Genomic DNA, 25,416 nt, shown 5'->3' on the forward strand with positions numbered 1-25,416 from the left:
TGAAAAGATAAGGCACAATCTAGGGGGAAATGTTTACAAAACACATATTTGACAAAGGACTATTATCCAAAAGATACAAAGAACTATGAAAACAATAGAAAAACAATTCAATTTAAAAATGGGCAAAAGAGCTGACTATGTACTTCATTAAAGAAGATATACAGCAAATAAGAAGGAAGATGGCAAATAAGCATATGAAAAGATGCTCAACATCATGTATCATTAGGGAATAGCATATTAAAACGATACCACTGACTTTTCAGGAGGGGGAGGCAAGATGGCGGCTGAGTGAACTTCCCGGTTACTAGCTCCTGGGGGGAATCGGCTGGGAGGCGTCGGAGACTCTTTGGGACCGGCTGTTTCAGGATTTTTCCTGGTCCGGAGGTGTCTGGACATCGATTTGGAGGGAAGGTAACAGAGAGGATCCATCTGTGAAATATACACGGAGATCCCAGCTACGTGTGGAGGACTCCCTCCTTGGGTAGGCGGAGCCGAGGCAGCTAGCACCGCGCGGAGCCCCAGCGGGCGGCGGCCAGGGTAGCCTAGCTGGGCCGAGGTGGGCAGCGGGCGGGGGATACGAGCCACGCCGCGGCGGGCAGCGGGCGGGAGAGCCGAGCCGAGCAGCATTGCGCCGCGGCGGGCGGCAGGCGGGGGAACCGAGCTCAGCCGAGCCCAGTCGAACCCAGCCGAGCCGCGGCGGGCCGGGAAGCCGAGCCCAGCCGAGCCCAGCCGCGCCGCGGCGGGCGGCGGGTGGGAGAGCCGAGCCGTGCTGTGCCGTGGTGGGCGGCGGGTGGGAGAGCCGAGCCGCGCTGAGCCGCCCGGGCAGCGGGCGAGGGAGCCGAGCCCAGCCGAGCCGAGCCGCACCGCGGCGGGTGGCGGGCGGGAGAGCCGAGCCGCGCTGTGCCGCGGCAGGCGGCGGGCGAAGGAGCCGAGCCCAGCCGAGCCTAGCCGCGCCGCGGCAGTCGGCGGGCGGGAGAGCCGAGCCGCGCTGCGCCGCGGCGGCGGGCGGTGGGCGGGGAAGCCGAGTCCGGCGAGCCCGGCTGAGCCGCGGCGGGCGGGGGGGCCGAGCCCGGGTGAGCTCAGCCGAGCCCAGCCGCGCCGCTCCGGGCGGCGAGCGGGAGAGCCGAGCCGCGCTGCGCCGCGCCGGGCAGCGGGCGGGAAAGCCGAGCCCAGCCGAGCCGCGGCGGGAGGGGAAGCCGAGCCCAGCCGAGCCCAGCCGAGCCGCGGCAGGCGGCGGGCGGGGGACCGGAGCCCAGCTGGGCCCAGCCGAGCCTGGCAGCGGCGTTTCTGTTCTTTGGTTTTTTGTTTTTTTTTTTTTAATTTTTTTGTTGTTGTTGTTCTTGTTGTTCTTTTTTTTTTTTTTCAATCCTCTCTTTCTTGTCCCCAATATTCTTCTTATACTATTTTACCTTAACAATACAATAGGTCCTACAGGAAATACCTCACATTTGCTGGGTTTCCTCACCCTCCACTGCCTCATTTCTCTGTGAATAGATTTAGCCTATCTACACTATCCCCTTTCCCCTACAACTTGATATCCTCCACCATCTGCTATCTCTCCTATATTCCATCTCCCTTTCTTTGATCCACAAAGTGTCTAACTCTTAATTTCTAATACCTTTGTTTAGTTTTCCATCTGGGATTCGTCCCTGAAACTATTACCTTTCTTTTCTCTTTCCCTCTCTCACGAAAACAATAGCCTCTTAGTACGTACCACATTCCTCCCATATTCAGTCGTCTACCTCATTATAGGTACTTTCCTACTACTATAACTCTACACAATTTACATGATCTAACCTCCATCCTCCCAGAACTCATATTGTTGCTTTGTAAACATATATCACCAATACTACTTCACACTTTTTCCTTCCTTACACAATTGACTTTCCCCAGCACTAATACTTTCCTTTAAAGTGAGCTTAACTAGCAATAAGAAATTGGAATAAGAAGAACAAAGTGACAAAGAGAAGATATAACACTTACGCAAAAACAACAGCTAATTAATCTCCAAGACTAGACAAAGAAGCTAAGGAACTGATTAAACCCATCAAGAAAAAATGTTGACAAGACAGCAACAAAAATCTACAAACCAAACCAGTAATCAGGAAAACATGGCTGAATCCAATCAACAAACTGAAAATCAGGAAGGGGGGCAGGACTTCGCACAAGCAATGAAAGATCTCAGAACATTTATCACCGACAAATTTGATGAAGTAATGAAAGAGGTTAACAGCGTGAAGACAACACTTGGAGGGGAAATTGCAGACATGCGCAAAAAAATAACAGATATGATGGAAATGAACACCACAATTCAAGAAATCAAAAATACACTTGCAGCAAATATCAGCAGACTAGAAGAGGCAGAGCAGAGAATGAGTGATGTGGAAGACAGTGCATTGGAAATCAAACAGATAGTAGAAGTGGTCAATAAAAAGGTAGAAAAAATCCAGATAGGACTTAGGGACCTGAATGATAACGCAAAACGCTCAAACATACATATTATAGGCATTCCAGAAGGAGAAGAGAAGGGAAAGGGGTCAGAAGGAGTGTTGCAGGAAATAATGAATGAAAACTTCCCAAATCTACTGAAAGAGACAGATGTACATATCCAAGAAGCACAGCGCACTCCACTGGTCATAAACCCCAACAGGCCCACCCCAAGACATATACTTGTCAAATTATCCAATGCTCAAGACAAAGAAAAAATTCTAAAAGCAGCAAGAGAAAAGAAAACCATCACATACAAGGGAAACTCCATAAGATTAAGTGCTGATTTCTCATCTGAAACGATGGAGGCAAGAAGGCAGTGGTATGATATAGTCAAGGTACTAAAGGAAAAAAATTTCCAACCAAGAATACTCTATCCAGCTAAACTAGCATTCAAAAATGATGGAGAGTTCAAAATATTCACAGATAAACAGAAACTGAAAGAGTATATCAACAAGAAACCTCCCCTTCAAGAAATTCTTAAGGGAATTCTGCAGGAAGAAAGGAAAAAACAGGACAGTCAGAGATGGAGGAGAGTGTAAAAGCAACAAGAAAGACAAAAATAGAAGGGGAAAATAAAATAATACAAACAAAATATAACAAACACAAATCCAACCAAAATATGGCTACCATAAATAACTCTCTAAACATAATAACACTGAATGTCAACGGACTAAACTCACCTATCAAAAGATTCAGACTGGGACACTGGATAAGGAAATACGACCCATCTATATGCTGCCTACAAGAGACACATCGTAGACCCAGAGACTCATGGAGGTTGAAAGTGAATGGCTGGAAAACAATCATACAAGCAAACAACCACCAAAAAAAGGCAGGAGTAGCTATATTAATATCAGACAAAATAGACTTTAAATGCGAAACAATTGTGAGAGACAAAGAAGGATACTATATTTTAGTGAAAGGGACAATCTGTCAAGAAGATCGAACAATCATAAATACTTATGCTCCTAACAAGGGCGCCTCTAAATATGTGAGGCAAACGCTGGAAAAACTAAGTGAAAGAATAGATGCATCTACAATTATAGTGGGGGATTTTAATACACCACTATCAACTCTGGACAGAACATCTCAAAAGAGAATCACTAAAGAAACAAAACATTTGAACAGTATATTAGAAGAGCTGGATCTAATAGACATATATAGATCATTACACCCAAACACAGCAGGATATACATTTTTCTCAAGCGCACATGGAACATTCTCCAAGATTGACCATATGCTAGGCCACAAAGAAAGGCTTAATGAATTCAGAAAGATCGAAATCATACAAAACAATATCTCTGACCACAGTGGAGTGAAGCTGGAAATTTGCAAGGGACAGAGACCCAGACTCCACACGACAATTTGGAAATTAAACAGCACACTCTTAGAAAAACAGTGGGTCAAAGAGGAAATCTCAAAAGAAATCAATGACTACCTTGAAACAAATGATAATGATAACACAACATACCAAAATTTATGGGATGCAGCAAAAGCGGTACTGAGAGGGAAATTTATAGCCATAAATTCATATATCAAAAAAGAAGAAAGAGCAAAAATTGGAGAACTAACTGCACTTTTGACGGAATTAGAAAAACAACAACAAAGTAACCCAACAGGAAGAAGAAGGAAGGAAATAACAAAGATAAGAGCAGAACTAAATGAAATAGAAAATAAGAAAGCACTTGAAAAGATAAACAAGACCAAGAGCTGGTTTTTTGAGAAGATCAACAAAATTGACAAACCTTTAGCGAGACTAACAAAGAAAAAAAGAGAAAAGATGCAAATACACAAAATAAGAAATGAGAAAGGTGATATCACCACTGACCCCACAGAAATAAAGACTATCATAAGAGGATACTTTGAAAAACTATATTCCAACAAAAATGACAATTTAGAGGAAATGGACAAATTCCTAGAAACTCATAAGCAGCCCATACTGACGAAAGAAGAAATTGATGATCTTAACAAACCAATCACAAGCAAAGAGATAGAATCAGTCATTAAAAATCTCCCAACTAAGAAGAGCCCAGGGCCAGACGGCTTCACAGGTTAATTCTACAAAACATTCCAGAAAGAACTAACACCAATCCTGTTGAAACTATTCCAAAAAATCGAAACAGAAGGAACACTGCCTAATTCCTTCTATGATGCCAACATTACCCTAGTACCAAAGCCAAACAAAGACACCACAAGAAAGGAAAATTACAGACCAATTTCTCTAATGAACCTAGACGCAAAAATACTTAACAAAATACTTGCTAATCGTACTCAACAACACATTAAACAAATTATACACCATGACCAAGTGGGATTTATTCCAGGTATGCAAGGATGGTTCAACATAAGAAAATCAATCAATGTAATACACCATATAAACAGATTGAGAGAAAAAAACCACATGATTATATCTATAGATGCAGAAAAGGCATTTGACAAAATACAGCACCCCTTCCTGATAAAAACACTCCAAAAGATCGGAATACAAGGAAACTTTGTGAACATGATAAAGAGTATATATGAAAAACCTAAAGCCAACATTGTTTACAATGGCGAAATCCTGAAATCCTTCCCTCTAAAATCAGGAACAAGACAAGGATGCCCATTGTCTCCGCTCCTATTTAACATTGTCTTGGAAGTACTGGCTCGAGCACTGAGACAAGAACCAGATATAAAAGGCATTCAAATTGGAAGGGAAGAAGTCAAAATTTCATTATTTGCAGATGACATGATCCTATATATAGAAAACCCTGAGAGATCTACAACAAAGCTCCTAGAACTCATAAATGAGTTTAGCAAAGTCGCAGGTTTTAAGATCAATGCGCAAAAATCAGTAGCATTTCTATACACCAATAATGAGCAAGATCAGGAGGAAATCAAGAAACAAATACCATTCACAATAGTAAATAAAAAAATCAAATACTTAGGAATAAATTTAACTAAAGAGGTAAAAAACTTATACATCGAGAACTATACAAGATTGTTCAAGGAAATCAAAGAAGACCTAAATAAATGGAAGAATATTCCCTGTTCATGGATAGGAAGACTGAATATTATTAAGATGTCTATCCTACCAAAACTGATCTACACATTCAATGCAATCCCAATAAAAACCAACACAGCCTTCTTTAAGGAACTAGAAAAACTAACTATGAAATTTATTTGGAATAAAAAGAGGCCCCGAATAGCCAAAGACATATTGAAAAAGAAAAACGAAATAGGAGGAATCACACTTCCTGACTTCAAAACATACTACAAAGCTACAGTAGTGAAAACAGCATGGTACTGGCATAAGGAGAGACACACAGACCAATGGAATTGAATTGAAAGTTCAGATATAGAACCTCATGTATATAGCCATATAATATTCGATAAAGCCACCAAACCCTCTCAACTGGGAGAGAATGGCCTATTCAACAAATGGTGCCTGGAGAACTGGATAGCCATATGTAGAAGAATGAAAGAGGATTACCATCTCACACCTTATACAAAGATCAACTCAAGATGGATCAAAGACCTAAATATAAGAGCCAAGACCATAAAGACCTTAGAAAGCAGCGTAGGGAAACATCTACAGGACCTTGTAATAGGAAATGGCTTCATGAATATCACACCAAAAGCACGAGCAGCAAAAGAACAAATAGATAAATGGGACTACCTCAAAATTAAAGCCTTCTGCACCTCAAAGGAGTTTGTCAAGAAAGTAAAAAGGGAACCCACACAATGGGAGAAAATATTTGGCAACCATATATCTGATAAGAGACTTATAACTTGCATATATAAAGAACTCATATATCTCGAAAACAAAAAGATAAACAACCCATTTAAAAAATGGGAAAAAGATTTAAACAGACACTTCTCCAAAGAAGAAATACAAATGGCTAAAAAGCACATGAAAAAATGCTCCAAATCCCTAGCTATCAGGGAAATGCAAATCAAAACTACAATGAGATACCATCTTACTCCCATAAGATTGGCAGCCATGAAAAAAACAGTAGAATACAAATGCTGGAGAGGATATGAAGAAAGGGGAACACTCATCCATTGCTGGTGGGAATGCAGAAGGATCCAACCATTCTGGAGGACAGTTTGGCAGTTTCTCAAAAAATTATCCATACTTTTGCCATATGACCCAGCAATACCACTGCTGGGTATATACCCATCAGATCTGAAAACAAGGACACAAACCGATATATGTACACCAATGTTCATAGCAGCATTGTTCACCATCGCCAAAAGTTGGAATCAATCCAAAAGTCCATCAACAGATGAGTGGATCAATAAAATGTGGTATATACACACAATGGAATACTACTCAGCTGTAAGAACCAATACACTACAATCGCACGTAATAACATGGATGAACCTTGAGAATCTTATGTTGAGTGAAGCAACCCAGGCATTGAAGGACAAATACTATATGACCTCAATGATATGAAATAAGTTAACTGCCTCAGAGAGCTAGAGTCTGGAAAAGTGGCTTACTGGAAATTGGGGGGTGGAGGAAGGATGTGAGTTAATGTCTGTAGGGGTGGAATCTGTGATGAGCTGGGGGTAAGTATGAGCACAAAGAAGGGACAAAATGGGGGCAAGGGGTTACCTTCGGGTGGGGTTTTCTGGGTTTGAGGGGGGCTGGGCATGGGAAGAGGGGTAATATGGTCCAAGAAATAGGTGGGAGGGAGGGGCAACATACAAACATGGGAGAGTGCCAGAATTTCGTTGAGAACTAAATGTTGAGTAAAACGTATCAAAGTATAAGTAGGAGGGTCACCTGGTTAGGACGCTCAGGGGGTATGGTCTGATGCGGGACGGACTCCAGAGGGAATAGCTGAAGGCTCATTTTGCCAAGGTGGGTTCTACCATTGGGTGGGGTGGACCCATATCCTGGGGAAGACTAATGCCGTCGAATAGAGAGAACTGTATCTCTCGTGAGAAAGGACGGCTCCCAGGGCATTAGATTGGCAGGCGTTGTGGGCCCTAAGGGGAGGGGAAAATGGACGTGCAATGGATGGAACAAAGGTAAATAAGGGGGCAAAAGAGGAGTTATGTGAGAGTACACGAGGATGAATATAAAACAGCTAATATTACACCAAAAACATATAGGGGACGACAGACTAATAATGAAAACCATAAGACAAAACATAGGATAACTAAAAAATTTAGAAAACTGTACAACCTAAAGTATGGACCACATAGTAAGCACAAATGTTACCTTGTTTGAAAACTATAGTTTCGGAATCTGTACATCAGTTTCAGGAAATATGATATGAATAAGTTAAAAGATCATTGCTGTGGAAGGGAAAAGGTTTTATGGTGGATCTGGGGAAATACTGTATATTGTATATATGAATTTCGGTGATCTAAGACTCTTCTGAAGCTGACATTATGTTGGGATTCACTTTACGGGAAGTTTTGGATCACAGAGTGGTTCAACAATGGCAGCGGAGGAATACTGATAAGGGATGTTATTGACAGGATATATATGGTTGACAGGGAGTTATACAGGGCATATGCCCAGGGTATATGGTAATGTCTATATATACTCATAGTGGAAACAATTAAAAACAACAGCTGGGGGGGTACTGGGCTCCTGGCCGGGGGGTCACTGTTGTGGGCCCTGGGAGAGCAGCGGCAATCCTCCAGGTACAACGGCAAGAACCAGGAAGGAAGGAGGGCCCAACAGTGGGCTCTTGATACTAATGGCTACACTTTTGAGCCTATGCACCTGCAATAAGAACAAGGCCTAGAGTAGCATTGTGCCTGGGGGTTTCCTCCTGACAGCCTTCATGTTACTCAAATGTGGCCACTCTCACAGCCAAACTCAGCGTGTAGATGTGATGCATTCCCCCCAGCGTGGGACACGACACCCGGGGATGAGCCTCCCTGGCATCGAGGGATCACTACCACATACCAGCTGAAGAAGCAACTATAAAATGACCTTGAATTAAAGATTCAATGCGGAACAGCAGAATATACCTGTCTACATATAATAACATGACTTCGGGAAGCGGTTTGACCTAATGTAAGGGGGAAATGGAAAGGAGAAATGAGATTATAAGGCTGTGAGTCTCTAAAAAAGAGTCTGGAGGTTGTCAGAAGGAATACCCCTATGTACAACTGAACAGAGTCCAAGAGACAGATAAGGTAGATACAACCCCAGGTATTGGTTCTTTTGAGGGATAAAAAGACCCACGGGTTCTATGGTCATGGCAGAAGGGGTTCACTGCCATGACAGATGGCCCTTCTTTGGAGCTGGTGTTTCTGCGTGATGGAAATGGACTCAGAGGGGATCTCTTTTCACAAGACTTGCATGCTACTTTATTGGAATTGTAGTTGGTGCTGGGTTTAAGATATATGTAGGGGATTTGAATCTCTGGACTGATAATATGACACCCAGGCCCAGAGCCTCAACAGACTTCAGCTCCTACACTTTGACTTATTGGACTTACTCCACTCAGCTAACATAGAGTTGAAGAAGGTCAACCACCACAACATGGAGCCTAGAGTGTCTACAACTAGAAGCGGGAAGAGTGCATCCAGTACCCATGTGGAATCTAAGCCCTCACTTGACATAGGTGTGCAATGGACACAACCAATCCAATGTCCACAGAGAAAATGTGGAATGGGTGTGGGAACGGTAGCCATGGGGGCTGCTGGGTGTGGGGAACGGGAGGAAGAGATGAGATGTGGAGGCGTTTTCGGGACGTGGAGTTGTCCTGGATAGTGCTTCACGGACAATTACGGGACACTGTAGATCCCTCCAGGGCCCACTGGATGGAACGTGAGAGAGTCTGGGCTATGATGTGGACCATTGACTATGGGGTGCAGTGATGCTCAGAGATGAACTTACCAGGTGCAATGGATGTATCACGATGATGGGAGAGAGTGTTGCTGTGGGGGGAGTGGGGGGCGGGGGCGGTGGGGTTGAATGGGACCTCATATATTTTTTTTAATGTAATTAAAAAATAATAATAATAAATAAATATTTTAAAAAAAAAACAAAAAACGATACCACTGCACCCTTATTAGAATGGCCAAAATCCAAAACACTGATAACATAAAATGTCATTGCTATTGGGAATGTAAAATAGTACCACCACTTTGAAAGACAGTCTGGCAGTTTCTTACAAAACTAAATATAGGCAATCATTCTTCTAAATAGAGTTGAAAACTGATGAAGCCTGCTCATGAATGTTTATAGTAGATTATTCATAATTTCCAAGAACTGATTAGCAACCAAGATGTTCTTGAACAGGTGAATGGATAAATAAACTATGGTACATCCATACACTGGAATATTATTCAATAATTAAAAAAAGAAATGAGGGAGCCACCGCAGCTCAGTGGTTGAGCACTGGCGTTCCACATATGAGATCTTTGGTTCAATCTCCAGCCTCAGTACCTCCAAAATAAATAAATAAATAAAAATGTTAAAAAAAGAAATGAGCTAGAAAAAGGTACAAAAAGACATGGAAGAACCTTAAACACATATTACTAAGTGAAAGAAGCCAGTCTGAAAGGCTACATACTATATGATTCCAACTGTATGACATTCTGGAAAAGGCAAAACTACAGACATGGTAAAAAAATCAATAGTTGCCATGGATTGGAGGTGGAGGAGGGATGATAGGTAAAGCACAGGGTATGTTTAGGGGAGTGAAACTATTCCTGTCTGATACTGTAGCAGTGGATATATAACATTATGCATTTGTCAAAAACCATAGAACTCATAAAGAGTGAAAACAAATGCAAACTCCAGACTTTAGTTTCTAATAATATATTAATATCGGTTCATCAATTTTAACAAGTATACCACACAAATGTAAGATGTTAATAATATGGAAAACTGTTTGTGGGAGGTGTACTTTCTGTGCAATTTTTCTGTAAACCTAAAATTCTTCTAAAAATAGTTTACTATTTTAAAAAATCAGTAATGATACAGGAATATCTGAGCAAAATGATTTAAAAATATAACCTAACTGACAGACATAGAACACTGTGCCCAATGACTATAGAATATACATTCTAAGTTCTTTTTTTTTTTATTTTTTGCTTCTTGGCAGGTGTAGTTTTATTTTTTTAGTCTTTATTCATTTTTTTAATATTACATTAAAAAATATGAGGTCCCCATATATCCCCCACCCCCCTCACCCCACTCCTCCCCCCATAGCAACAATCTCCTCCATCATCATGAGACATTCACTGCATTTGGTGAATACATCTCTGAGCATCGCTGCACCTTATGGTCAATGGTCCACATCATAGCCCACATTCTCCCACGTTCCATCCAGTGGACCATGGGAGGACCTACAATGTCTAGTAATTGTCCCTGAAGCACCACCCAGTACAACTCCAAGTCCCGAAAACGCCTCCACATCTCATCTCTTCCTCCCATTCCCCACACCCAGCAGCCACCATGGCCACTTTCTCCACACCAATGCCACATTTTCTTCGATTACTAATCACAATAGTTCATGAATAGAATATCAGTAAGTCCACTCTAATCCATATTCTATTCCTCCATCCTGTGGACCTTGGATTGGTTGTGTCCACTCCACATCTATGTCAAGAGGGGGCTTAGATTCCACATGGATGCTGGATGCAATCCTCCTGCTTTCAGATATAGGCACTCTTGGCTCCGTGGTGTGGTGGTTGACCTTCTTCAACTTCATGTTAGCTGAGTGGGGTAAGTCCAATAAACCAGGATATAGGAGCTGAAGTCTGTTGAGGCTCAGGGCCTGGCTATCATATGGTCAGTCCAGAGATTCAGATCCCCTGGGTATACATTAAACCCCAGCACCAACTACACTTCTGGTAAAGTAACAGGACAGGCTTGTGAAAAGAGATCACATCTGAGTCCAGCTCCATCACACAGAAACACCAACTCCAAAGAAGGGCCAACTGGCATGGCATTGAACTCCATCTGCCATGACCATAAAACCTGTGGGTCTCTGTAGCCCTCAGAAGAACCAATACCTGGGTTGTATCTATTTTATCTGTCTCTGGGACTCTGCTGAGGTGTGCATAAGGGCAACCCCTCTGATAACCTCCCAGCTGTTTTTTAGAGAGTCACAGTCATATAAACTCATTTGTCCTTTCCATTTCCCCCTTGATTTAGGTCTAAAAGCATTTTTAACTCCTGTTATTATATGTAGACAGAGCTATTCTGCTGGTCTGAGTTGAACTTTTTATTCAAAGTCATTTTCTAGTTACATCATCAGCTGGTACTTGGTAGTAATCCCTCGGCACCAGGGAGGCTCATCCCTGGGAGTCATGTCCCATGCTGGGGGCAAGGCAACAAATTTACATGCTGAGTTTGGCTTCGAGACTGGCCACATTTGAGCAACACGGAGGCTCTCAGGAGGTAACTCTTAGGCACACTGCTGCTCTAGGCCTTGTTCTTATTTCAGGTGCACAGGCTCACAAGCATAGTCATTAGTATCAGGGGCTCATTGTTGGACCTTCATTCTTTTTTGGTCTTTGCCGTTGCACTTGGGGGACTGTTGCTGTTCCTTTAGGGACTGTGATAGAGCTCCCCTCACTAGGAAGTCAGCACTCCCTCAGTTGTTGTTTTTCATTGTTTCCACTATGAAAATATCCAAACATTTTTATGTACCCTGGTCTAAGTTCATTTTAAATATTTTAAGAATTAATCATATGCTGGATCATTAAGAAAATTTCAAGAAATTTTAAAGGTCTGCAAACAAACAAAATACATTCTCAGGTTACAAAGGCAATTAAATTAGAAATTAATAACCAAAGATTTTAAAAACCCACAAATTTTGAAATTAAGAAATCTGTTTCTAAATAATACATGGGTTAAAGAACAAACCACAGTGGAAAATAAAAAGTATTTTGGATTAAGTAATAATAAAAATACAGCATATTAAAACTTGTGGGATGCAGCTAAAGTCATGGTTAGAGGCAAATGTATTAATTAACTATTTTGGGGGTTACTATCTAAAAGTTTTCTGTTTTGCTGGGCTGCTCCTTTTCTGGTCCTTTGGCATTACCAGGTTGCCAGCTTCTCTGTCACCAAGTCTGGGATACATAAGGCAAAAAGGAAACCCAAGGAAGTAACTGCTGGGTTACTTTTTATGTCCCAAGGTCTCTAGCTGGTCTGCCTCCCTACTCCACTTTCAGAGTCTCCTTACGTTTGTTTTATATATAAATCCAGGGCTTTTAGCTGTACTTAGTAAGGGTTAAAGGGAAAAGTACTTCTCCATTTTTCTATAAGTAGAAGTCTTTCATCACGGTTTTTAAGGTAATAACAATACTGTTGTTTCTTAATTTTGGTGGTGGTTTTGTGGGTGCTCACTTTATTATTCTTGAAACTGTATGATTTATGCATGCTTCTATGTGCATACTTCACAATTTTAAAATAATCATGATTGTAAATTGTAATAGTATCACAGTCCCACAATTACGTAAAGCAAGAAGGGAATATCCCCACCACTTTATAGCAGAGACCACTAAAGCTTTGAAAAGACATAAGAGTACTGGACCTGAGTCTAGAACCCAAGTCAGGGCTCTTTCCACCACACCATTCATCATTCAAACCCCCAAACTCTGAGGCTTGACTACCACAAAGATGATGTTTAAGAAATGCTGAACTTGGTAAAAATTTTTCTACTCTCAAAAAAACTCAACATAAGGCACTTCAAGGTTTTTGGAAGGGACACTTTATTTTTTGGTTAAAGCCACAATCAGTGGAAATCACATAAAAATAAATCAGGGTATCAGAACTTGGATTCACTAAAATATTTCACAAAAGCATCACTAGGCACTAGAAAGCTTGACTCCACTGCAGTCACTCCAACCTTGTCCTACGGTACGGAGATGGCACAGACTAGCCAAAGAGGCTGCCAGATCATCAGGGAGCCAGCTCACCCAGGAACTTCCCTAGTCTTCTTTCTCACTGCTCCAGACAAACATTCACTTCTGAAATTCTTGCCTGACTGGGGACTGAATTCACAAAGGTGTGTGTGAATGGGCTGTGTGATCAAGGAAGAAGAAAAGCAGAGAAGGATGTCAGTCAACTTCTGTTGTTCCACAAGGCCTCAAGAATTCCTGTCCTCGTGCATGGAACCACTTATTGGAGACTGTGAACAGAAGAAAGCATGTTACAATTCTCTTGGGTCACTCAAAAGCCAAAAATGATGACCCTTTCATAATGATCCCTGTACTAGGTCTTAGGAATAGATATGAGTAAGACAGTCTCAGGGCTCAAGTTGATCATGAGTTGGTGAGAAATACAAATGCTTAAACAGCTAATTGTACATAATTCTGCCAGTGACATAAGACAGTTGTGTGCAGGCTGCCATGGGAGCAGAGTCAGGAGTGTCTAACTAGGTAGGGCAAAAGGAGAACCCAGAGCTGTAACACAAGGCTGCATAGGTGTTATCCTGGAAAGAAGATGGCCATGCCAAGGTGGTTCTCACACAAAGGAGTCCAGGAAGTGGTACAGGATAAGAAATATATTGAGCAGAAACCACCCTGGCACATGCCAAGGACCCAAAGAAGCCTGATATTGCTAAATGTGGCAGATGGGAACTGAGAGGCAGGAGAGGATGAGGAAGACTGTCAGGGCTGTGGAGGGTTTGGGCCATCTACCTCAGGGGCATGCGCTAGCATATCCAGTCTGCATGCTGTGGGTACCAGAGCAGCAGAGCCAGTCCTAGCACTGTCTGTCTCCTCAACTTCCCTGTCTCCAGTACAAAAGGACCATGATTTTCTTCCTCAAACACACTTTCATGATGAATAAAAACAAATACATTTTAATGCATTTCTGAAGTCATAGAGCTTTTAAAATATAATTTGACTTTTAATTTTTTTAAGTACATGTACTTAGCTGAAAAAGTAAATTGATCTACAAGTTTACAATGAAAAACAGCAATCTCATTCCTTATCCCCATCCACATTTCCAGAGGATTTTCAACTCTTTTAGTTGTTTCCTTTGATACTTACCTTATTTTTCTAGGTAATATGCTTGTAGTGCTATTTCCTGACTTTCAACTTTGGAATTCTTTTATAATACCCCTAGTACACATTTTTATCACAAATTTTGGGTAAATTAATATACAGTGATTACATTATTATGGTCACATAAATGTTGCTCATATCCAAGCTACCTAATAAATTATACTTAAAGATCTTTTCTTATATAACTTTTCTCTGACGTCAGAAATTGCCTCATTAAATTTTTTTTTGCCTAGTTTTCTGCGTACTTATCACTATCATCCCCAAAACTTTCCAACAGAGCTATAAAACTTGTCTTTGCAATCACTTCCTGTCACGTCCTGGTTCATTCCTCTCCATGACTCAAAGCAGCTGCTTCTGGGATAAGGCTCAAGCTCTAGCCTTGGCAGTGTGGATTCAGCCTTGAATCTTAACTTTTGGCCTCTGTGCCTCTTAACTCAAGAGACAAAGACAGCCTCCATCCCTATGGCTTTAGCCTGTTCCTCATTCTATGTGGGCCCCACTTGCCTGTAACACCCTTTCCCCTTTCTGATTCCTACTGTCCACTCTGCTCCCTGGGAATCCTTGCAAGTCTCTGGAGAACCATATTCAAGAGCCTCTCCTGGGCCCTATAGTATTTTCAGAGTACTCAAGGGGCACTCAATCAGTTGCCTTGGTACTTAACCAGCGAAGTGGATGGACAGCTCAGTGACTGAAAGAGGATTTAAAAACAGTATAGAAAATCTTGCACAGGAAAACTGTTTTGGCTTTGTGAAAATTTGGCAATAGTTTTCTCCCAGCTCAGAATCTATGGCTGACCACTAAAACCCAGTCTGAGGTCACCAAAGCTAACCCACGTCTTAAGCCACTCACCCCACTTGCAGCCCACAAGCACAGGGCAAGAACCATGATTTGTTAAGTGGTCACCTTTCCCACTCCGCAGAAGGTTGTACCAGAACAAGGCCGACCCCTGGGAAAGAGACAGCATGTCAGAACATGTTTTGAGACTAGAATTGAGGGGATAAATGGGAGATACAATTTCTGAACTCCATAAAAGATACCAGTGTGATGAGCATGGGATTTTGTTTTTGTTAAGGGAAGGGCATCAGCAGCACATATACCCACCATCCCATCTCCACAGTGTTTCTGGAACCTGACCACAAAATGGTCCAGAAACTCCAGTCTAAGAGGAAGACACTCACTTCCTTGTTTCCAAGAGGACAGAGCTCTGGAACTCCAGGGACAGGAGAATTCTCCAGGCAACACCTATGCCTCATTGTGTGGTGGATGTAAGGAAATCCACCTGTCCCTGAAAACCTGCTCCTACTCCCAAAATAGGTGTCACAAGATTGGAGAGTAAGCTGTAAGTTCCTGAGGTCTATCGTAGTCAGAGTCAAGCAGGGTAGGGAATGGGGCAGGAGCAGGGAAATGGACAAGGACTGAGCCCTGTGGCAACCAGTGACCTATACAAAAAATAATTTACCTTCTTAGGAAAAATCGCAGCTCCCAATTCTGGGAAGACAGTGGCACCACCAGCTTCTACATCACTCATCTGAGAAAACAAAGCACAGTGGTTGGCCCTTCTCACTTGAGTTTCTCAGACTCTAGATCCTGCGTGGTCTGAGCTATTGACTAACTAAAAAGCTTAAAAGGAAAAGCTGGGGAATTAGGTGTCCACAGGAGTTTTGAAAAGCTTTGACATATTCCTAATAATCTAGAAGGTCACGCACATGTAAAAGACTGGGTGCATGCTCAGGAAAGACCCCAAGAAGGCCCTAAGGTTTCACCTCAGGCTGACCTTGAGCCTCTATGCAAGCAGGAAGAGAAAGCTAAGGCATGGTTGTCCAATTCCTTGCCGAGTGTTGAAGGAATGCACCAAGACACACACAGCACCACGGCAAAGACTACAAGACTAATTGCTTCAAAGTAGTTAATATCCCTGTTCAATCATTGGCAGACCAATAGGCTAATTTAGTAGAGACTTCAGTGGTCACACACAACAAAAAATACAGACTTTACAGATTGAATTCAGAAAAGTCACTAAACACAAAATAGCAATAACTAGAACAAGCCACAACAACAAACCCAAGGGAGAGGAGAAAATCTGGTTTCTGAAGATTCCAGAATTGCCTGACTATACTACTTAAAATGTCTGGTTTTCAACAAAAATTACTAAATATGGATGAACAAAATGTGTTATAGCCATATGATTTCATTTTATTCATCCATAAAAAGGAATGAAATACTGATACATGTTACAACATGAATCTTGAAAACATTTGCTAAGCGAAAGCAGTGATATAAAAGGCCACATATTGTATAACTCTACTTGTATGAAATGTCCCAAATAGGCAAATCCACAGAGACAGAAAGATTTGTGCTTCATAGGCACTAGGGTAAAGGAAGAATGTGAGGGACTGCTAAGGGGTAGAGAGTTGCTTTTTAGAGAAATGAAAATATTCTTGTACTAGTGGTGATGGTTACATAATCTTGTGAATATACTGAAAACACTGAATTGTACAATTTAAATGGCGAATTTTATGGTGAATTATATTCAATAAAAATAAAAATAGAGAAAAATAAAATAGTGCTACTTCATGGCTTGACGATGAATACAGAGACCTCAGCCTTGCAAGACTATGTGTACACCTCTCAGGATCTATGCCTGCCTTCCCTTCCGGCCACTACACCAAAAACAAGGTCAGGTTACAATATAACCTGATGAGGAAGGGTTCACTGAAGAAGGCACAGAACCTAACCAACAGGTTCAAGCAGGATCTAAATAATATTATTGGGTCTGCATTCAGAAAGCATGGGTTCAAGAGGTGTCCTGCCACATGAAATCTTGGTATGAATGTTTAATTTTACCTTGGGCAATACTTCTTTTCATCAAATGTGCACCACCCAGAACTCTGATCATTAGAAGGATTTCCAACAGCAATGCTTTTCAGGCTGTGGAGGACCAGGATTTGCTGAGACTAAACTCCTCCAACTATGGGAAAATGGTGGCTAAAGCAGAATGGGCTACCACCAAAATGTTTTTTTGCCGAGTTTTTACCTGCCTCAGAGCCTTGTACTTGTAACTCTTTTTGCCTGGAATATTCATCTTCTGTATATTTTATATGGCTGGCTCTTTTATCATTCAGATCTCAACTCCTTACAGTGGTTTCCGTTGATCAAAAACTCCTCTGTTACAGGTATTATTTTTACAACATTCTGATTAATTCACACATAAGACTTCTAAAATATGTATTCATCTTCTTTATTGATTTTTATTAATAGTTTTTGTTAGAGAGGTTGTAGGTTCACAGAAATATCATGCATAAAATGTATATAATAGAGTTCCCATTTCCACCCTATTATTTTTTCTCCCCCCTGCCCCGCCCTGCTGTGTTTTTTTGTGTTTTTTTTTCTGTGTCCACTTGCTGTGTAATCTTACTATATCTATTTCTCTTTTTGTCTTCTCATCTTTCTCCTCTAGGATTCACCAGGATTAGAGCCTGGGGACCTTGATATGGAGAGAGGCTCCCTGTCAATCGTGCCACCTCAGTTTCTAGTCTCTGCTGTGCTTCACCTTGACTCTCCCCTTCATCTCTCTTTTGTTGCATCATCATCTTGCCCAATGACTCACTTGTGTGGGCACTGGCTCACCCCACAGGTACTCACGTGGGCACTCAGCTCGCCACATGGGCATTGGCTCACCACACAGGCGTGCTTTCTCGTCTTCTTTTCTACCAGGAGGGCCCAGGGATCAAAGCCGGGTTCTCCCATATAGTAGGTGGAGGCCTTATCACTTGAGCCACATCTGCTTCCCCACCTTATTATTAACACCTTGCATTAGTGTGGTTCATTTGTTATAATTATAAAAGAACACTTTTATAATTGTACTATTAACTATAATTTATCATTTACAATAGGGGTCATTGTGTTGTAAAGTTTCGCCGTTTAACCAAATTCACGTATATAATACAGTACTGTTAATTACATTCACAATGTTGTGCCATCATCACCATCCATTACCAAAACATTACAATCAACCCAAATAGAAATTCTGTACAATTTAAGCATTAACTCCCCATTTTCTACCACAGACCCAGTCCCTGGTAACTTACATTCTAGTTCCTGATTCTGTGAATTTGCTTATTCTAATTATTTCATATCAATGAGCTCATACAATATTTGTCCTTTTGTGCCTGGCTTGCTTCACTCAAAATGATGTTTTCAAAGTTCATTCATGTTGTCGCACGACCAGAACTTCATTCTTTTTTAATGCTGAATAATATTCCATTGTATGTTTATAACCACATTTTGTTTATCCATTCATCAGTTCATGACACTTGGGTTATTTCTATCTTTTGGCAACTGTGAAGAATGCTGTTATGAACATCAGTGTGCAAATTATCTGTTGGTGTTTCTGCTTTCAATTCTTTTGGGTAAATACCTAGTAGAAGGATTGCTGGGTCATGTGGTAATTCTATATTTAGCTTTCTAAGGCGCTGCCAAATAAATTGTCTTTCATAGCAGCTGCAACATTTTACATTCCCACCAGCAATGAATGAGAGTTCTTATTTCTCTACATCCTTTCCAGCATTTAATATTTTCTGGGCTTTTTTTTTTTTTAATAATATCCATTCTAGTGGGTGTGAAATGATATCTCATTGTTGCTTTGGTTTGCATTTATTGAATAGCTAAGAATATTGAACATCTTTTCAGGTGCTTTTTTAGCCTTTTGTCTATTCAAGTCTTTGCCCATTTTGTAATTCGGTTCTTTGTCTTTTATTGTTAAACTGTAGGATTTCTTTATATATTCTAGATATTAAATCCTTATTGGATATGTGGTTTCCAAATATTTTATCCCATTGAGTAGGTTGTCTCTTCACTTTTGTGATACAGCCCTTTGATGCCCGAATGTTTTTAATTTTGATCTGGTCCCATTAATGTATTTTTTCTTTTTGTTGCTTGGGCTGTGTGTGAACTCTAAGAAACCACTGCCTAACACCAGATTCTGTAGATGGTTCCCTATGTCTTCTATGAGTTTTATACTTTTGGCTCTTCTATTTAGGTCTTTGATCCATTTTGAGTTGTTTTTTTTAATATATTGGGTAAGATAGGGATCTTACTTCAGTCTTTTGTGTAAAGATATCTAGTTTTCCCAGCACCAATTGTTGAAGAGACTATTGTCTTCCAATTTAGTGGACTTGGAAGCCTTGTCAAAAATCAACTGGCAAAAAAAAAAAAAAAATTGCCCACAGATTTGAGGGTCTATTTCCCTGAAATATTAATTCTATTCACTGGTCTATATATCTATCCTTGTGCCAATACCATGCTGTTTTAAACACTGTAGCTTTGTAATGAGCTTTCCTAAGGCATAAAGTGTGAGTCCTTCAACTTCGTTCTTCCTTTTCAACATGTTTTTGGCTTTTCATGGCTCCTTACTCTTCTAAATTTGATGATTGGCTTTTCCATTTCTGCAAAGTAGGCTGTTGTAATATTGATTTGGATTGTATTGAATCTGTAAAACATTTTGGGTAGAATTGACATTGTAACAATATTTAGTCTTCCAATACATGAGCATGGAATGTCCCTCCATTTATTTAGATCCTCTTTGATTTTTTTAGCAAAGTTTTATAGTTTTCTGTGTACAAGTCCTACATTCTTGGTTAAATTTATTCCTAGACATTTGATTCTTTTCATTACTTTTGTAAATGGAATTTTTTCTTAATTTCTTCCTCACATTGCTCATTACTAGTACACAGAAACACCACTGATTTTTGTTTGTTCATCTTGTACCCTACCACTTTGCAGAATTCATTTATTAGCTCTAGCAGTTTTGTCACAGATTTCTCAGGGCTTTTCATTTATAGTATCATGTCATCTGCAAATAGAGAAAATTTTACTTATTTCTTTCCAATTTGAATAGCTTTTCTTTTTCTTGCCTAATTACTCTGACTAGAACTTCCAGTACAATGCTGAATAACAGTGGTAACAGTGGACTTCCTTGTCTTGTTCCAGATCTTGAGGGAAAGCTTTCAGTCTTTCACCATTGCGAATGATGTTAGCTGTGGGTCTATCATATGTGCCCTTTATCAAGTGTAGGAAGTTTCCTTCTATTCCTATTTTTCTGAGGGTTTTTCTCAAGAAAGGATGCTGGACTTTGTCAAAAGCCTTTTCTGTGTCAAATGAGATGAGTATGTGTTTTTCTCCCTTTGTTTTGTTAATATAGTTTCTATATTAACTGATTTTCTTATGTTGAACAACCCACACTTGCATACCTGGGATAAAACCCACTTGATCATGGTGTATAATTTTTTTTTAATTTTTAAATTTTCATTTGCCTTTTTTTTAAAAAAGATACATAGATCATAAAAAATGTTACATTGAAAATATAAAAAGTTCCTTTATACCCCACCCCTCATCCCCCTACACTCCTCCCACATCAACAACCTCTTTCATGATTGTGGCACATTCATTGCACTTGGTGAATGCATTTTGCAATACTGCTACACACCATGGATTATAGTTTACATTGTAGTTTACACCCTCTCCAGGCCATTCAGTGGGTTAGGGCAGGATATATAATGTCCTGCATCTGTCCCTGCAATATCATTCAAGACAACTCCAAGTCCCAAAAATGCCCCCATATCACACTTCTTCCCTCTCCCTGCCCTCAGCAACTCCCATGGCCACTGTCTCCACATCAATGATACAATTTCTTCCATTGCTAGAGTTACAATAGTTCTATAGTAGAGTACCAATAAATCCACTCTAATCCATATTATATTCCTTCATCCTGTGGACCCTGGGATGGTGATGTCCACTCCACCTCTAAATCAAGAGAGGGCTTAGATCCTACATGGCTGATGGATGCAATTCTCCTACTTGCAGTTGTAGAGAGACACTCTTGGTTCCCTGTGTATAATTCTTTTCATGTGTTTTTGGATTCGACTTCCTAGCATTCTGTTGAGGATTTTTCATCTATATTCATAAGAAAAATTGGTCTGTAACTTTCTGTTCTTGTAGTATCTTTATCTGGGTTTGGTATTAGGGTAGTATTGGCTTCATACCAGAGTTAGGTTGTGTTCCCTCTTCACCATTTTTTGAAAGAGTTTGAGCAGGACTGGTATTAATTCTTCTTGGAACGTTTGGTAGAATTCATCTGTGAAGCCATCTGGTCCTGGGCTGTTCTTTGATGGGAAATTTTGATGACTGATTCAATCCCTTTATCTGTTATTAGTTTGTTAGGATTTTGTATTTCTAGAGTCAGTGTTTGTTGTTTGTGTATCTCTAGCAATTTCCATTTCTTCTGGATTGTCTAACTTGTTGGTATACAGTTGTTCATAGCATCCTCTTTTGCTCCTTTTTATTTCTGTAGGGACAGTAGTAATGTCCCCTTTCTCATTTCTGATTTTATTTATTGGCATTTTCCCACTTTTTTTTGGTCAGTCTAGCTAGAGGTTTGTCAAATTTTTTGATCTTTTCAAAGAACCAACTTTCTTTTTGATGATGCTCTCTACTAGTTTTTAGTCTATATTTCTTTACTTTTTTTCTGTTCTAATTTTTTATAATTTCTTTCCATCTGCTTGCTTTGGATTTAGTTTGCTATTCTTTTCTAGTTTCTCCAGGTGAGGAGTCAGGTCTTTGATTTGGCTTTTTCTTCTTTTTTTAAAGTAAGCATTTAGGGCTATAACAATCCCTCTCAGCACTCCATTCACTGTATCTCATAAATTTTGATACGCTGTGTTCATTCATCTAAAAATATTTATGGATTTCCCTTGTAATTTCATTTTTGACCCACTGATTATTTAAGGGTGTGTTATTTAACTTCCATATATTTGTGGACTTTCCAGTTCTCTGTTATTGATTTCCAGCTTCACTCCATTATTGTAAGGGTCGATGCTTTGTATAGTTTCATTCTTAAATTTACTGTGACTTGTTTTGTGACCAAACATGGTTCATCCTGGAGAATGATCCATGAGCACTTGAGAAGAATATATCCTGCTCTTCTGGGTGCAATGATCTGTATATGTCTGTTAGGCTTGAATCCTTTACTATATTATTCAAGTTCTCTATTTCCTTATTGATCTTCTGCCTAGATGTTCTATCTATTGATAAGAGCAGTGTATTGTGGTCTCCAACTATTATTGAAGAAGTGTCTATTTTTTCTTTCAATGTTGCCAGCATTTTCCTCATACATTTTGGGATACTGTGGTTAAGTGCATAAATATTTGTAATTGTTAGTTCTTCCTGGTGGATTGACCCTTTTATTAATATTTAATACCATTCTGTATTTTGTAACAGTTTTTGACAGAGTCTATTTTGTCCTTTGTAGTATAGTTACTGCAGCTCTTTTTCGGTTGCTTTTCACATGGATTATCTTTTTCCATCCTTTCATGTTCAACCTGTTTGTATCTTTGGGTCTAAAGTGATGCTCTTGTAATTAACATTTAGTTGGACTGTGCTTTTTTATTCATTCTGCCACTCCATGTTTTCTGATCGGAGAGTTTAATCCTTTAACATCAGTTTAATTACTGTAAAGACAATAATTACTTCAGCCATTTTGTCTTTTGTTTTTTATATGTCATATCCTTCTTTTTTTTCCTCTTTTCCTCTATTGCAACCTCCTTTTTGGTATAGTTGATCTTTTGTCATGTATCTGACTGATCCCTTTCTCATTTCTGTTTCTGTGTATTTTTTAACTACTTTCTTTGTGGTTATCCTGGGATTTGTATTATACCATCTACATCTATAACCTAATAATTTGAATAGATACCAATTAGCTTCAATAGTATACATGTTTTCTGCTCCTCTCTTTATGTTGTTTTGCCCCACAAACCTCTTTATATTTTGCGTGTCCATTAACAGCAAATATTATTTTTCCTGTTCAATTGTAGTCTGACTTTTATAAGAATTAAAGAGTAGAGTTATATATTGAGGATACAGTACAACTGGGTCTTCCATTCTTTATTTCTTCACACTGCTTCAAGCCTCTCTCCCACTCTCCCATCTTTTCCTTTCAACGGTAATTCTTGTAGAGCAGGTCTTTTATTAATTCTCTGTTTCTGTTTATCTGGAACATTTTTAACTCTCCCTCATTTTTGAAGTAAAGTTTTGCCAGAGAAAGAATTTTTGGCTTGGAGTTTTTCTCTTTTAGTACCTTAAATATATCATAATATAGTCATCTTGCTTCCATGAGGCAAGATTTCTGATGAGAAATCAGCACTTAGACTTATGGGAATCCCTTGTATGTGACCAATTGCTTTTCTCTTGCTGCTTTCAGAATTCTCTATCTTTGGTATTTGACATTCTGATTAGTATGTGTCTCAGTATTCTACTAGGGTTTATTCTACTTGGAGCAAATTGTGCTTCTTTGATATGTACATATTTATGTTTTCCATAAGAGCTGGGAAATTTTCAGCCATTATTTCCTCAAATATTCTTTCTGCCCCTTTTCACATCACTTCTTCTTCTGGGACAGCCATAATGTATATGGTTTGTGCTTCATGCTGTCACTCATATCCCTGAGACACTGCTCAATTTTTTTCTATTCTTTTCTCTCTGTTCTTCTGACTTCAATTTCAATTGTCCTGTCTTTTAGGTCACTGAGTCTTTCTTCTGCCTGTTCAAATCTGCTGTTGTATGCCTCTAGTGTATTTTAATCTTTCTTGTGCCTCTCATCCCCATAATTTGTTATGGTTATTTTTAAACTTCTGAATTCTTCTTTATATCCACATATTGTCATCTTAAAATCCTTTAGTTCTATATCCATCATTATTTTATTGCTATCCATATTTTTCTTCATTTCCTTGAATTAAGAGATTTTGTCTGAACTTCTTTGATTAATTTTTCCCAATTCTGTCTCCTCTCAAGATTTAATTTGTTCTCTTGCCTGAGGCATGTCTTCTTGTTTCTTAGTATGGCTTGTAATTTTTGACTGATGCTTGGGCATTTGATCATTTTGATGTGTTAACTCTAAAGGCTTAGGATTATATTGTTGATTGGCTTTGTGTTACAGCTATTCTTTTATACTTGGCACAATTTACTCTGGATCTTTAGAGTAGCCTGTATTTAATTGTTCAGGTGTTCTCAGCTTTCCTGCATCTGATTCTTGCCTTGGATATGTAGTACAATTTTTTAAAAATCTTCTTTCATGATTATTTTCCAGAGGGGAGTTTTCCTCAGCTGAGGCATATGCAGAACAAGTTTAGAGACTGCCCATTTTGAGTGTAATTGTTTCACCTCCAAGAGAAAGCATCCTTTCTTCTGTTCATTTTCTGGGTATCTTGACTTTTTGTTTGTATTAGTGCAGAATTTTCTGCCCAGCTCCTACAATTTATTTAAATTCTTTCCCTCAGTCTATGACTCCCTTTCATTACACTTTTCAGTTCCAGGACCCAACCTGTCTTACAGTACTTCAGTTTCCTCCCTGCTCCCCTTTTTTCCCATGAAGCTTTTTTGCCTCCAATTTCTTCCCCATAAGGGTATCCTGCCCTAATAAGCCAGATAGGGTCAGTCCAGAGAAGCCCATTTTGCATGTAGGTGGTCCAGCAAACAGATACTTGACTGAACTCTTGCCAGCAGTTCTGCCATCGTCTCTTTTTTTTCCTGGGGCACTTCTGTATGAGGCACTCCTCAGCCACTTGTGTTCTTCCCTGAGTCTCTGTGGACTTGGGTTCCTGTGCCTGGATACACATGGGGTTATAACTTGCTGCTGTGAGTGGCTCTATGCCTGCACCTGCAGTAGGAAGGATCCAAGTCATGTTGCCTCTGTAATGACTCCCAAGGTGTGTGGAACCAAGTGGGGGGGAGGAGCCCAGAGTGGTGGGTCTGGGCTGTATTCTCCTATCTGATTTGGGTGCTTTTTCCCCTTTTTTTAAATTCAGCATTTGTGGAGCTTTCTCCAGTATTTATCACACTTCAGAATTCCAATCAAGTGGGATTTTTCCTTTTATTAGCTGATTCTGAGAGAAA

The 25,416-nt window shown here is 40.0% G+C and overlaps 1 protein-coding gene across 2 annotated transcripts in view; it reads right to left on the reverse strand.

Annotated features, from left to right (window-relative positions):
• Positions 1 to 13,162: 13,162 nt before the first annotated feature.
• LOC101442035 (prolyl 4-hydroxylase subunit alpha-2) overlaps positions 13,163 to 25,416 on the reverse strand; it is an 84,134-nt gene continuing 71,880 nt past the window's right edge. For both annotated transcript variants that reach the window (XM_071219119.1, XM_023589180.2), the window contains 3 exons: positions 15,932 to 16,000; positions 15,322 to 15,418; positions 13,163 to 13,592 (listed from right to left, as the gene is read on the reverse strand). In XM_071219119.1, coding sequence (XP_071075220.1) covers positions 13,522 to 13,592; positions 15,322 to 15,418; positions 15,932 to 16,000 — 237 coding nt within the window. In that variant the 3' untranslated portion in view covers positions 13,163 to 13,521. The remainder of the gene's footprint in view (positions 13,593 to 15,321; positions 15,419 to 15,931; positions 16,001 to 25,416) is intronic.

This window comes from Dasypus novemcinctus, chromosome 2 (assembly GCF_030445035.2).
Source record: "Dasypus novemcinctus isolate mDasNov1 chromosome 2, mDasNov1.1.hap2, whole genome shotgun sequence".
Taxonomy (NCBI): Eukaryota; Metazoa; Chordata; class Mammalia; order Cingulata; family Dasypodidae; genus Dasypus; species Dasypus novemcinctus.